The following is a 12,284-nucleotide window of genomic DNA, read 5'->3' on the forward strand; positions in this document are numbered from 1 at the left end:
CAAGGGGCGCTGAGACCCCGATGTACCGTACTGATTGCGTAGGGATATAATTGCTTAACAGTCTGAGTGAGAACTCTCCCTATCCCTGCTGCATAATATCCTGGGCCTAATGATACCCTGCTAGTCAATTCTCGCAATTCGATACGATTCATCCCTCTACATGACCACCTCCAGCACAAGCCCCCTCAGCTTCGGCGAGAACTACGCGGTCCTCAACCTGGACTGGATGACGGTTTTAATCGACGCTGTGAAAGATACCCCAGAAGGACATGTATTCATCCAAAGCTGCAACAAATGGAACGCAGCCATCCACCAAAAGTCCCCACGTCCGCTCACCGTCTTCTCCACCCTCTCCTTCCAACGCGCCCAGCCCGAGGTCCAGCCCAACACGCCTTTCGCCAACCTGATCGCCCCATACGGCGAGTTCGGGACTGGTTCATCGGAGGTGCGGATCGCTGAATACTTCAAGCTCGACGAGCAAGACATCATCCTACAGAAGACGCGGTGGAGTGCGACCATGGGCAGTTCCTTGGAGCAGATTTTACAAGCGCGCAACATCAAGACTGTCATAATGGTAGGGTAGTACCTATTGACCTTATGAGTCTATTGCTAATTTAACTTTGGACAGTCTGGACTAAGTCTCTCCGGCGTCGTGATGGCCACGATCTACCGGTTGTTCGACCTGGACTACGATGTCTACGTCATCCGCGACAATGTCTTGGAGTTGCCGGTGGACCAGACCGCTGCGTTCTCGAGTGTTATGTTGGATATGCTGCTGCCAAAAATGGGGCTCAAGGTCATCTCCCTAGACGAGGCGCTTCAGGCGTTGGAGCGGTCGTAGTATAGGCCATGTTGTCGTATATTTGTGTACGGGGATTGGGGACTGTATATATGGCAAGAATGGTTGATATTGCATAGATCATCACGACAACTAATTCTTCTATCGTTGATAAAAGGATCTGTTACAAATGAGGGAAAGGGTTAAGACTGCTAACTTCTACAACCCATGGGACATAAATACTTCACTGGCTAACTACTAAGCGTATAACGGCTCTAGGCCACTAGTCAATGACTGGTAGCGGAGCGCTAGCAAGAGGCAACTCTATTACCGTTGTATCAATATGAGTGAACAGCAGGCAAGCATCAAATTCATACTAAAAAACGGTGCTTGAAGTCAGCACTCCCGCGTCGACAGTCCGCTTCTCGTCCTGCAAACGCCAGATATTATAGATCAACACCGACCACACCGACAACACAGCAAATCCACCACCTCCTTCCCAGCCCACACACTCCCCGCCAAGCTCGCCCCTTTGCTCGCCTCGAACCCGGAAACATAAAACAACCCCGCAATCAACCGCATCGCCGCCCTCTCGCGAGCCCTCACCTCCGCCCAGTCACCACCACCACCATCACGCGCCTTCTGCCCCCTCCGCACGACCGGTACCCCATTCTCCCACACCTGCCGATGCACCCACCTGACCCGCGGCGCCGGCGTACAACCCCGGTGCCGGAGATACCACCCCTCGTCGTGCACGCGGCCGCCATCGAAGACGCGGACACCTCGGAAGCGTGGATTCGGTTGATTAAGCTCCGCGTGCGCGTCGAACGACGGGATGTAGCGGCTCTGATGCGGAAAGGTGACCGTTTCCGGGAAGGCGGGGAGGCAGAGTCTGGCGATGTCGGCGTCGGTGAAGGGCTTGGTGGAGGTGATGCGGTAGAGGTTCTCGGTGTCGCCGCAGCAGCCGGCTATCCAGAAGGAGGGGGCGCGCGTGAGGGTGAGGAAGGGGGGTGGTCTTGCCAGTGGCTGTTGGTCTTTGTCTTGGGTGGACTGTGCGTTGGAATTGGGGTTGAGGTTCCAGATCTCGTCGGGGATGGGTTCTGTTGTGCTGAGATTGAAGGCGGCGGGGTCGATATGGTAGCGAGAGATGAAGTGCGTGACGTGGATCGGGGTGTACTCGACAGAGGCGGACTCCGCTGGTTGGAGGTGCGGTGGGCTGATGGCGATCCCGGTCTGGGAGAAGGGGGCGGCGATGATCACCGCATCGAAGTGCGCTGTGTGCCTCTCTTCGGTGCCCTTATCGGTGGCCTTTGTCCAAGAGACGTCAAAATCCTGCTCGTCGAGGACATTGATATCGGTGACGGTGGACCGGAGATGGACGGTGGCCTGCGACAACAGCGCGAGTCGGCGCAACGCGCGCTCGTTCCCGCCTTCCGCTGACACCTGGGGTCTGGAAGAAAGGCCGTACTTGGCTGCAAATCTGGTCACCTCATCCTCGTATGGATTGACGGCCGCCGCAGCTTTATCCGCTGCGTGATTGAATATCTGCCGCCAGTCTCTCCAGTACCTACTTTCCCGCGCAATCGACACAAACTGAATGCATAAGTGCAGCCAGAACCAGCCTGACCAGCGATGCCGCCAGACCAGTTTCGCAAAGTGCGTCCACGTCTCCGGACCCGACAATTTGGACGCGACAATAGCTCGTCCATCGAAGATCCCGACGCTGCGGCTCTGTGGCTCATTCCGGATTTTCCGACCGTGGGGATCCACGAGTTCGACCCCTGCTTCCTGGAAGAGACGCCGGAGACGCCAGTCTTCCCACCAGAAAGACGCAGCACCCGCTTCGACCACCTCGCGACCCTCGTCGTATTTGAACACGCTGTGAATCCGACCGCCCAGGCGGTCATCGCGCTCAAAGAGGGTCACTTCGGGGCACCATGTGGCTGATTCCCGGTTGCGTAGCTCGTAGGCTATAGATATGCCGGCGATGCCGCCTCCTGGGTATTCCGTGAGTCGACGGGACCTGAGAGCTGCTGGCAGAGCTGCTGGCAGCGCTACTGAGACGTACCTATGATTGCAATCTTTGTGGGTCTTTCGAGAGGCGTGAGATCCAGGGAGTTTATGTCAAGATCAAGAGAGTCTGTATCGAGGGATTCAAGGTCGGGGTCTGATACTGAACAGATTCGTTCCACCATTGTGTGCGCGACAGCATAAAATGCAGATTCTCGAGGGGGGATTCTGAGTCTTGAAGCTTAGTAGAATGATCAAGCTTGTGACGGTCGATCAAGGGTGGTTGAGGGTATTTTATGCATGCTTGATGATGGGTGCCTGGTGTAAAGGTCAGCGACTAACTTAACTTGACCATATTTCGACTAGCCTAATTCAGAGAGCCAAGGCCAGGTGTAAATAACCACAATGTACTGTACATCACTTGGTAGTTTTTCCCCGCACCGGGTACAGTACCATACTTTGATCCTGGTTAATTTGTTGCCTGGATGGGGCAATCTGTATCTTGTCGGTGAACATCAGTGCGGTAGACTTGCATTTAGGCTGCACTTTATTATACAGCCAGAAGCTACGGAATATAACCCAGGAAGCCGATGTGCCGGTTTTACATAATTTCTTCTTCATAAAGGAAGTTAACACTTTTCTAGACTTCATGTTGGATTCCATATTTCATTTCAGCATACCCCCCCGAACTTAATACCTACTGTCCCCAACCTTCCCTCAAGGGCCCTGCCTGAATCCATTGGGCTCGGCTTCCTTGGCTCCGAAATCAAAGGATCAAGCGTCGCCATCAGTATAATCACCGTCGAGCCCATCAGTATTCTAAACGCAAAGCATAACCGGCAACACGATCGGCAAGCTGCACCGCGCGCTCCTGCGCAGACACGTAGCGGGTTTCGCTGGGAAGGACGGATGCCAAGTCTGAGAGCGCGACGGTCTGAACCTGGATAGCGACAGAGTCGCTGGACGACGAGCTCAAACCCTGCCAGCGCACCATGATCGTGCCCTCATGTAGACCAGTCGTGTTGACCCAGTTGTAGACCCCGGGATCCGCGACAGACACAACAAATGTGTAGGTGCCATTGTCATTGGCGACGGACTGCTTGCTGTTGAGGCTGACCTGACTGGCGGGGTCAGTGGTCACCAGCCACGGATCCGTCACGGGGAAGACGAAGTAGTCGGCCGCTCCGGGCGTGAGGGTGGCGACGAGCGCCTCGTCGTCGGTGAGGTTGAAGTGCCCGAATGAGCTCGCCTGGGTCGTCAGGGTGCCGAGGGTGCTGGACTGGCTGGGCGTGGAGAGCGTGTTCACCGCATAGATTGATGTCTTGAGCCCCAGTGCCCCCACTCCGTAGTCGACGATGGATTCCTGCAGGTTCCATTTGGCATCCACGAGGATCTGGGCGTTGGTGATGGCGTCGTGACCGGTCACATCACTGACTGCTTCCACGGTGATGTTGTCCGGTGTCTCGGACAGCCAGTCTCCAAGGTTGTTTCGAATCAAGAGCTGCACGGCTGAACTGGTTGACTGGATATGGTTCGACTGGCCGTCTGCGGCAGAGCTGTTGATCGTGATACTATACGAGCCATCGCTAGCGATGACCAGATCACTACCGGCAAGGTAGGCCACGGTATTCTGGGAGTTCGGGTCGCTAATCAGGGAGAAGCTGACGTCGGTCGGGCCTGGTGTGTGGCGATAGCCCGTCACAATATAGTCCACGTCGGAGCTGATTGGAATAGTGCGATAGATGCAGTCCGGATTGTCGTAGGAGTATCGTCCACCAGGTACCTCAAGATTGAACCAGTCCCGCGGACCAGCATCGACCCAATAGACTTTTGGATAGTATGGGTCGTTGTTCACGGCCTTCTGGACAGAGCTGAAGATGAGTTCTTCGATTGCCGCGTCGAGACTCGAGGAAGCTTCGTCGCTGATGGGCGACCCGTGAGCCGTCTTGTAGGCCGCCTTTGCTTCAGCTTTTAGAACAGGGAAGCTGTTATCTTGATAGATCTCGATTGCCAGGGCATCGAGGTCTCGCTGATCCGAAGTCGCCAAAGGATTTTCTGAAACGCTCAGCGCAGATGCCAGAGGTCCTAAACTGGCTATGAGGGCAAGCGCGGAGCCAAGTGTTCTGGAGAACGAAAAAGACTCCATTGTGGACGAAACTCAAGAATCAAAATCTGGGCGGGTGGTCCTCAGAGCAGTATCTGCTTTGTGTAACAGGTCATGTTCACATCTACTTATAGGTGCTGAGAAGGTGACACTATGTTTGCTTTACCCATTGTGCAAGATAATTGCGACATTCTTTGCTCTGGCGACACCATTGCGACATCTCAATCTCTCTGTTGAAATAGATTAAAGACCTTGTCGTTCTAAGTTATTGAAAGCAGTTGCAGCATTGTATCTATGAGCTTTAGTCGTTCGGTTGCGAAGCGAGGGTGCTAAGCGAGGTGTCAGAGGTCGAGAATTTGGCCGAGGTAGACCTTATGCAGGTTTTGGGCATGAAGAAGATTGATGCTTTTGCAGGATTGCTGGATGTCGACATCCTGGGACGGGAAGAGGTGATTATCATTGTTAACACAGGAAAATTGGCGGGAAACAACATTCCAAGCATTGCACAGCGCGCAGAATGTTTTATGGCAGCAAAGCCTGGCAGCAGAATTCGGGTATTGTGTTTTTCATGGCAAAGGTCTACCTCTTGCCATTGTTTCATTCACGACACATAGTCGTGACATGTTTTAGGTCTAACACGCGGGGAGAAAAAATAAACCGATGCTAGTGACAAATTCCATGGTCCTTGTAGGCTAGTGGAAGACTAGATGTGATGTTGTAGTGACTGAGACATGGAATAGAAGTACTACTGTAGCCTTACAATATAACAAATTAAACGAGACAGCTCCTTTTGTTTGTCATAACAAGATATCTGTTACATTAATTAGATGTAAGAGGCATTTTATAAAATTTTAACTGATTTTAAAAAAAAATACTGACTAAGCAGAAATTCTTCGTTTTTTTTTTTTTTTTTTTCGAATCTCTTTTCAATCTCTTTTTATCATTTCCAATGATTCTGCCTATTCGACATAACGAATACTATATGTAGAAAGTAACACTACTAGTATTGTCAAGAACTTTAATAAAACGATACTACAGATTGTGCATAGTAAAACTAGTCTTGCGGTTGTAGGATTGTGTTATACAGCCAAAATTCCTCTTAACGGGATTCGTTATAGCGTGAGGCTACGGTAGTGACGGTGGTGTTCCAAGTAATTATGAACTGGAAGCTGCTGCTCTAAGCGCTGAGCTGAGCTTGGGAAGGCGCCAAGTTAACTTAGCTCTGCTCTGCTCTGCTCAGTCATTGGTTGAGACCAGCCTCTAGTCATGTGATACGCATATCGCAAGTTTTTTTCCCTGAAGCTAACGTATTCAAGAAGTTGTTTATTACTTACTTTGGTTACAATGTCTCCGTCGGTTCTCAACCTAAAGTACACTAGACAGGCGAGGTCTGTCGCTGGCAGCACTGCCGACCAACGATATCGCGGCGTACCAACACCGTTCAAGCGCCGGTGATAGTCTAGTCACCCCATCACTGCGCTATTGCAGACTAATCCGGCCTCGTTCCATGCATAAATTAGCTCCTCTCAGCTGAACTAACGTGCTGATGCCTTTTGATAAACCTATCGACCAGCACCGCCCCATTTTAGCCGCCCAAGCTCGAATTAAATGCTCACTCTCAACCTCCACCAACGCATCATGACAGTTGACAAAATCTTTCCGTCCCATGCTCTACGGTCCCATCCTCTACGAGTAGCATTTTCAACAACACAACCGACGCCTTAATGTCTTCCACCGTCTGCCATGGCATGCACAACGGTATCATCCAGAACATCCAAGCTGACCTCGCCTGCGGCGTCACCAACTCCACCCACCCCCACGTAACCTGCTGCGTCAACGGCGACTACTGCCTCAGCAATTCCATCTGTGTCAACACCCACAACGAGGATTACTATTATGCAGCCGACTGCACGGATGAGACTCTCATGGATCCGGCCTGCGGGACGCGATGCGGTGGGACCCCATAACCCAGACTGACTGATTTGTTGGGGTGCTCACTAAATCACGGCTGACTCCTTGCAGGCGGCCGCAACAATGCGCGCATCACCTACACAGAAGCCGGCCTCTGGGCATGCTGCGAGAACTCCTCGGGGACGGTGAACTGCTCCAACCCGTCGGACGAGATGTGGGCCGGCCCTGCGCCAACGAAGCTCGCGACCATTCAGTACCTTCCGTCCACAGCCTCCGGCACGCCCACCTACGCGGTCGCAACGGCCACCTCCACCGTTACATCGGCCACCAGTACAGCAGAAGCATCGGCCCAATCGCATACGGGTAGCTCATCGAGCCTTGGGGCCGGGGCGGCCGCTGGGATTGGGGTGGGGACGGCGGCGGGGGTGATTGCCGTCGCGGCGGTTGTTGCGTTTCTGTGCTTGCGGAGGCGGAGGTCAGCTTCGCCGGATGGCGTGCACGGGTATAATGGGCTTCACAATGAGGGGTGGACGCCGCAGCCGACGGAGATGCAGGCGCGGCCGATCTATGAGCTTGCGCGGGAGGCGCCTCATATTGAGCTGGAGGCTCAGCAGCCCAAGTCGGTATAGTTTCGTATTGCTTTTGTTTTGCATTCCAAGGCATAGAGGCTATCGAATTGGGGTTATGTCCTTATTATCATACTTGCTCCATAATGGATTCGATACCGTTCAATCAACATCCGTGCTTACAGCATTAGCCCTCGTCGCCTCCAGATCATGCTGTAGGTCTCCGATTTTCGACTCCAACGCCGCGACGCAATCTGTCCCCAGGGGTAGACGAAGATAATTATGGTCACTGGTGACAGCTTGGACGACAACCCGTGCAGCTCTAGCCGGGTCACCCTTGACATAGTCCGGAAGAGACTTCATGGCCTGACTACCGTTGATCATCTGCTCCACCACGGTTCCTCTATAACCTGGACTGAACCCCTCACTGAGTCGCGCAGGCGTGATGATCCGACTCGCAAAAGGCGTCCGGAATGCACCTGGCTCCACGATCAGAACCTTAATCCCAGAGGATCTGACCTCCTGAGCCAGAGACTCGTGAATGGCCTCGATGGCAAATTTACTGGCGGAATAAACACCCCGTGCAGGACGAGCAATGAACCTATTCTATTTAGCTTGCGTCCCTACTGTCCAGCCTGAAAGGTCTGGGGCGAATGCTCACCCAGCACCGCTGCTGATGAGGATGATCTGGCCGGACCCTCGCGCGCGCATCGCAGGCAGACAGGCTTGAACGGTACGAAGGGGCCCGTAGAAATTGACTTCCATCTGGGCGCGGACTTCCGCCTCGCTGCATAACAGGGTCGTTAGCAATCAGGTATCGAGTATCAGAGCCGCTAACACCCAGGGTCAAATACCTGGCATCTTCCACACTGCCAATGAAGGCGTATCCGGCGTTGTTGATTAGCACATCGATGTTTTCCTTTTGAGCGATTTTGGCAATCTGGTGGTAGGCATCCGGCACCGCAGGGTTTAATTCCAACCAGGTCCCTCCTCGAGATGAGAATCCAGCACAATTGGTTTCGGCTTGGCTGACGTTGCGGGTTGTGCCGATAACCTTGAACCCGGCGTTCAATGCTTCCAAGGCGAGGGATCGGCCGATGCCGGACGATGCGCCTGTGATTAACCAGGTAGTATGCCTTTCTGTCATGCTGGGTTCTGGCAGGTTCATTGATACTTTCCTCGAATGGCAGCAGACAGTGCTCGCATTCCTGTATGTTTAATTTGTACTGCGCAACGGACTTAAGAGCTTATCTCCTTGATACATCCATCCAGGTAAGCTCAGTCCAGCGGTTCATGATTAACATCCATGGTATGGAATAAAGTCTTGAGTGCTGACACTGAATAAGATCTGGCCACTAACCATCACAAGTGGCCACACTAGTGTTATGCATACACTTGCCCAGTAGCCGACAAGACGAGCACGTAAGACAATTGCATAGCTTTTTTACTGTTTGTATGGAAAGTCCCATATAAGCATGAATCGAGCCTGTGAAACACCAAGCCTGCTTCAGTTACCTCCAGGTGCTGAGTTAGCAGGCAACTCAGCTTACGAGACCCCTGCAGGGCTTACAAATCCGGTCACCAGCCCTCCATTCGCTGCCTACACGCCAGAATATAAACCAATCCCGTCCCCAAGATAACGGAATTTCGGAGATAGATCCTTCATCCATTGATGACACCCCGGAATCCACCCTCTTAACCCCGGACCCCCCAAAGAAAGAAACGCACCCACAATGATCCCCCTCCCCACAATCCAAGCCTCCAACCGCGGGATCCCCACCCACCCGTCCATCCCCCGCAACCCGATCGCCCTCTTCGTCGGCGCAACCAGCGGCATCGGCGAAGCGACCGTCAAGCAATTCGCCCAGCACACCCAGACCCTGCGGCCGCGGGTGTATCTCATCGGCCGCAACGCCGCCGCCGGCCACCGCATCGCCCACGAATGCGAATTCCTCAACCCGACCGGAAGGTTCATGTTCGTGCAGGCCGACGTCAGCCTGCTCTCCGCGGTCGACGAGCTCAGTCTCAGGCTGCTGCGCGACGAGCCCTACCTGAACCTCCTGTTTCTGAGCCCCGGCACGACAGCCGGGAAAGCTGGTGCGTTACTTTGCCCCCATCCCTCATCTACCCGTCAAGCAGAAAAAATGCCCACGAACCGACACAACCCACCCACCCCACAATCAGAATTCTGATCCCCCACGCACAGAAACCCCAGAGAACCTCCGCACCCTAGCCTCCCTCCTCTACTACGCCCGCCTCCGCTTCACCCTCAACCTCCTCCCGCTCCTCCAAGCCACACCCCCCGGCCACCTCCGCCGGGTGATCTCCGTCCTCTCCGGCGGTCACGAAGGCCCGATCCTCGACGCCGCCGACCCGGACGGCCGCAGCCTTGCGATGCGCGCCTTCCGGGGCCAGGTCACCTCGATGACGACGCTGGCGATGGAGGCTCTGGCTGACCGGGCGCCGACCGTCGCGTTCGTCGATGAGTACCCCGGGACGGTGCGGTCGGGGCTCTTCCGGGAGGCGGATAGCTGGTACGGGTGGGTGGTGTGGATGATTTTGTTGGTGATTGGAAGGTGGGTGTATATCCCCGCCGTGGAGAGTGGGGAGCGCCATGTTTTCTTGGCGACGAGTGGGCGGTTCCGGGCCCGGGAGGGTGAATTCAATGGACAGAATGGGGAGGGTGGGGTGATTGTTGGGGGGATGGAGGTTGCGAGGGGGACGGATGGGAGGGTGGGCTCGGGGGTGTATTCTGTGAATTGGGATGGGGAGGTGGCCGGGGAGAGGGTGGGGGAGGTGCTGGAGGGGTTGAGGAGGGACGGGATGAAGGAGGTGGTGTGGAGGGTGTTGGAGAGTGTGTTTGTTCGGGTTACGGGCAGGGTGAAGGTTGAGATTTGAGGTTTGGTGGGCGGGTTTGTGGGGGGTGGGGATGTTCTACTAATTTATTCTAGGGTGGCATCTTAGAACGTTAGCTTAATGGATGGAGGAAGAGGTTATAGGGATATGTACAAAGGCATACAGATTAATGGCGAATATACAGGCGAATATACATACAGCTAGGTAGTTTGAAATATCATACAAAGTTCATGCATGCTACAATTTGAGTTCTCAGAAATCTCAACGTTACCTCATACAAGAAGTAGAAGCAATTCAGGCAGTTTGTTTAGATAAACAATGGCTAGCATACTAACTTAGAACAAGGATAAAAAGAAATAGGAAGCTGATTATCTAGCCCCAGGGACAATTATCCTTTTATGAAGACATGGATTGTTCACAAGTCACCAATGCACCAATTCACTAGAGAAACAAGGCAAGACTTTCTGCTGTAGACATATTGTAGCCCGGTATAAACACCCACCCTCCCCGTAGATTACCCCCTGTGTCCTTCCACACCACATCCACCATCACCACCACCCACCCCATCCCCATCCCCACCACCCCTCCTTCCACCCATCTTCCACCGCCCCCCAAACCGCATCAACACCCCCGGCACCGGCACCACAAGCAACCCCACACCCGCCAACACCGTCTCACCCCACCCGTGCCCCACCGCCCGAAACAGCGGCGGCCCCGCCAACGGCAACACCGCGGCCGTGACATTCCTCACCACCATCAACGCACTGATGGCACTGACCGCACACACCCCGAACGAATTCACCACGTACGTCTGCACCGTGATCGACGTCGCCGCCAGCCCGAGCCCGACCATCGCCGTCCCCACGATCGGGACCAGGTAGTGGATTCTGTAGTGAACGGACCAGCCAAACAGGAACAGTCCGCCGGAGGTGAGTACGCACGCCAGGAATAGCGGCGGGAGGCGTTGTTCTGGGCTCGCTGATGCATGCGAGCTGGGGCTAGGGCTGCTGCGTCGGCGGGTGATGTAGCGGTCCAGGAGGAGGCTGCAGAGCAGGGCGCCGAGGGTGAAGCCTAGACAGAGTCCTAGAAAGGCCAGGCCGGAGGCGCCCTCGGAGAAGGCGTAGGTGTCTTGGAAGACGGGGGCAATGGTTGTCATGATCAGGTAGGTGAGGCCGTAGATGAGGCTGAGGTGGAGGGTTGCGAGGAGGAGGGTCGGGGAGTGGGTGAGGAGGGTTAGGGGGCGGAGGAGGATGAGGTTGTTTGTGTTGGCTGTTGTGCGTGGAGGGGAGGCTGTGGTGTGGTGGGTGTTTGTGCGTGGGTTGTGTTGTAGCGCAGCCGCCTTGCATTTGAGGATCGTGAGTTTGTATGTCTCGCGATAGACTATCAGAATTAACAGCCCTAGAGCGCCGGAGAGCAGCGTCGGAAGCCGGAAGACCCAGCGCCAGCCGGCGCGTTCGCCCAGATACGAGCCCACGATGGGCCCGACCACGGGCCCGACCACACTGGTCAGCGACATGACGGACATGGCGCGCCCGCGTTGGTCTTTGGGGAACAGGTCTTTCACGATGCCGGGGCCGATGGGGATACAGGCCGTGGCGAGCCTGCTGAGGAACCAGAGGGCGATGAGCATCTGGCTGCTGGTGCTCAGGGCTGTGCCGGCAAGCAACACGGTGAAGAGGAGGTTCGCCTCGTTTAAGATCCACCGTCGACCGTAGAGCTCCGAGAGAGGGCCCCAGACGAGAGGGGCGAAGATCTCGCCCAGCTCCCGATTGTGACGAGGAGGGTGCGGTACAGCAGGTTGTTGGAATGGAAGAAGGCCAGGATCTGAGGCGAGACGGGCGCGGCAATGATGGTGCATAGCTGTCTGATATCGGGTGGTGGAGTCAGTAGGTCATGGTTTCACTCATTCGAAGGTCGTGGTTGGTGACATACACCTCTGCACATAAACACGCGACGAGAACCACGATGGACCATCTCCATGCCTTGGACCAGTTGCGTGGGTTGTCTGGATCATTTTCATAGTGATCCACCAGGAGCTGCCCGCATGCTCCCTCGTCGT

At 54.7% G+C, this 12,284-nt stretch overlaps 7 protein-coding genes across 7 annotated transcripts; 3 read left to right on the forward strand and 4 right to left on the reverse strand.

The window, feature by feature from the left end:
* Positions 1 to 119: 119 nt before the first annotated feature.
* BO72DRAFT_506457 (cysteine hydrolase family protein) lies at positions 120 to 841 on the forward strand (the record flags this gene model as incomplete). Its single annotated transcript, XM_040949224.1, has 2 exons — positions 120 to 574; positions 629 to 841. Exons 1-2 carry the CDS (start codon positions 161 to 163, stop codon positions 839 to 841), a joined length of 627 nt encoding a protein of 208 aa, XP_040802868.1. The 5' UTR covers positions 120 to 160.
* A 131-nt stretch (positions 842 to 972) lies between these two features.
* On the reverse strand, positions 973 to 3,084 carry BO72DRAFT_484901 (FAD/NAD(P)-binding domain-containing protein). The gene is made up of 2 exons (XM_040947871.1): positions 2,847 to 3,084; positions 973 to 2,775 (listed from the first exon to the last, which is right to left on the reverse strand). Exons 1-2 carry the CDS (start codon positions 2,971 to 2,973, stop codon positions 1,232 to 1,234), a joined length of 1,671 nt encoding a protein of 556 aa, XP_040802869.1. The 5' UTR covers positions 2,974 to 3,084; the 3' UTR covers positions 973 to 1,231.
* Positions 3,085 to 3,439: 355 nt separating this feature from the next.
* On the reverse strand, positions 3,440 to 5,352 carry BO72DRAFT_506463 (uncharacterized protein; the record flags this gene model as incomplete). The annotated part of the gene is made up of 2 exons (XM_040949225.1): positions 3,440 to 4,882; positions 5,334 to 5,352. 2 exons carry the CDS (start codon positions 5,350 to 5,352, stop codon positions 3,600 to 3,602), a joined length of 1,302 nt encoding a protein of 433 aa, XP_040802870.1. The 3' UTR covers positions 3,440 to 3,599.
* Positions 5,353 to 6,482: 1,130 nt separating this feature from the next.
* BO72DRAFT_59079 (uncharacterized protein) lies at positions 6,483 to 7,482 on the forward strand. Its single transcript, XM_040950555.1, has 2 exons — positions 6,483 to 6,845; positions 6,915 to 7,482. Exons 1-2 carry the CDS (start codon positions 6,617 to 6,619, stop codon positions 7,430 to 7,432), a joined length of 747 nt encoding a protein of 248 aa, XP_040802871.1. The 5' UTR covers positions 6,483 to 6,616; the 3' UTR covers positions 7,433 to 7,482.
* BO72DRAFT_506467 (SDR family oxidoreductase) lies at positions 7,482 to 8,516 on the reverse strand (the record flags this gene model as incomplete). The annotated part of the gene is made up of 3 exons (XM_040949226.1): positions 7,482 to 7,970; positions 8,031 to 8,156; positions 8,224 to 8,516. 3 exons carry the CDS (start codon positions 8,514 to 8,516, stop codon positions 7,532 to 7,534), a joined length of 858 nt encoding a protein of 285 aa, XP_040802872.1. The 3' UTR covers positions 7,482 to 7,531.
* Positions 8,517 to 9,102: 586 nt separating this feature from the next.
* Positions 9,103 to 10,267, forward strand: BO72DRAFT_494702 (NAD(P)-binding protein; the record flags this gene model as incomplete). Its single annotated transcript, XM_040948488.1, has 2 exons — positions 9,103 to 9,466; positions 9,576 to 10,267. 2 exons carry the CDS (start codon positions 9,103 to 9,105, stop codon positions 10,265 to 10,267), a joined length of 1,056 nt encoding a protein of 351 aa, XP_040802873.1.
* A 472-nt stretch (positions 10,268 to 10,739) lies between these two features.
* Positions 10,740 to 12,083, reverse strand: BO72DRAFT_494703 (MFS general substrate transporter; the record flags this gene model as incomplete). Its single annotated transcript, XM_040948489.1, has 1 exon — positions 10,740 to 12,083. One exon carries the CDS (start codon positions 12,081 to 12,083, stop codon positions 10,740 to 10,742), a length of 1,344 nt encoding a protein of 447 aa, XP_040802874.1.
* Positions 12,084 to 12,284: the final 201 nt, after the last annotated feature.

The sequence above is a fragment of the Aspergillus fijiensis genome, assembly GCF_003184825.1.
Source record: "Aspergillus fijiensis CBS 313.89 unplaced genomic scaffold BO72scaffold_15, whole genome shotgun sequence".
NCBI classification, from domain to species: domain Eukaryota; kingdom Fungi; phylum Ascomycota; class Eurotiomycetes; order Eurotiales; family Aspergillaceae; genus Aspergillus; species Aspergillus fijiensis.

Excerpts from the sequence above, each read along its gene's own strand:
- BO72DRAFT_484901 (XM_040947871.1), bottom strand. The coding sequence starts at position 2,973 with ATGGTGGAACGAATCTGTTCAGTATCAGACCCCGACCTTGAATCCCTC. Across the intron at positions 2,776-2,846 it reads CACAAAGATTGCAATCATAG|GAGGCGGCATCGCCGGCATA; the intron begins GTACGTCTCAGT and ends CGGAATACCCAG.
- BO72DRAFT_59079 (XM_040950555.1), top strand. The coding sequence starts at position 6,617 with ATGTCTTCCACCGTCTGCCATGGCATGCACAACGGTATCATCCAGAAC. Across the intron at positions 6,846-6,914 it reads GGCCTGCGGGACGCGATGCG|GCGGCCGCAACAATGCGCGC; the intron begins GTGGGACCCCAT and ends GACTCCTTGCAG.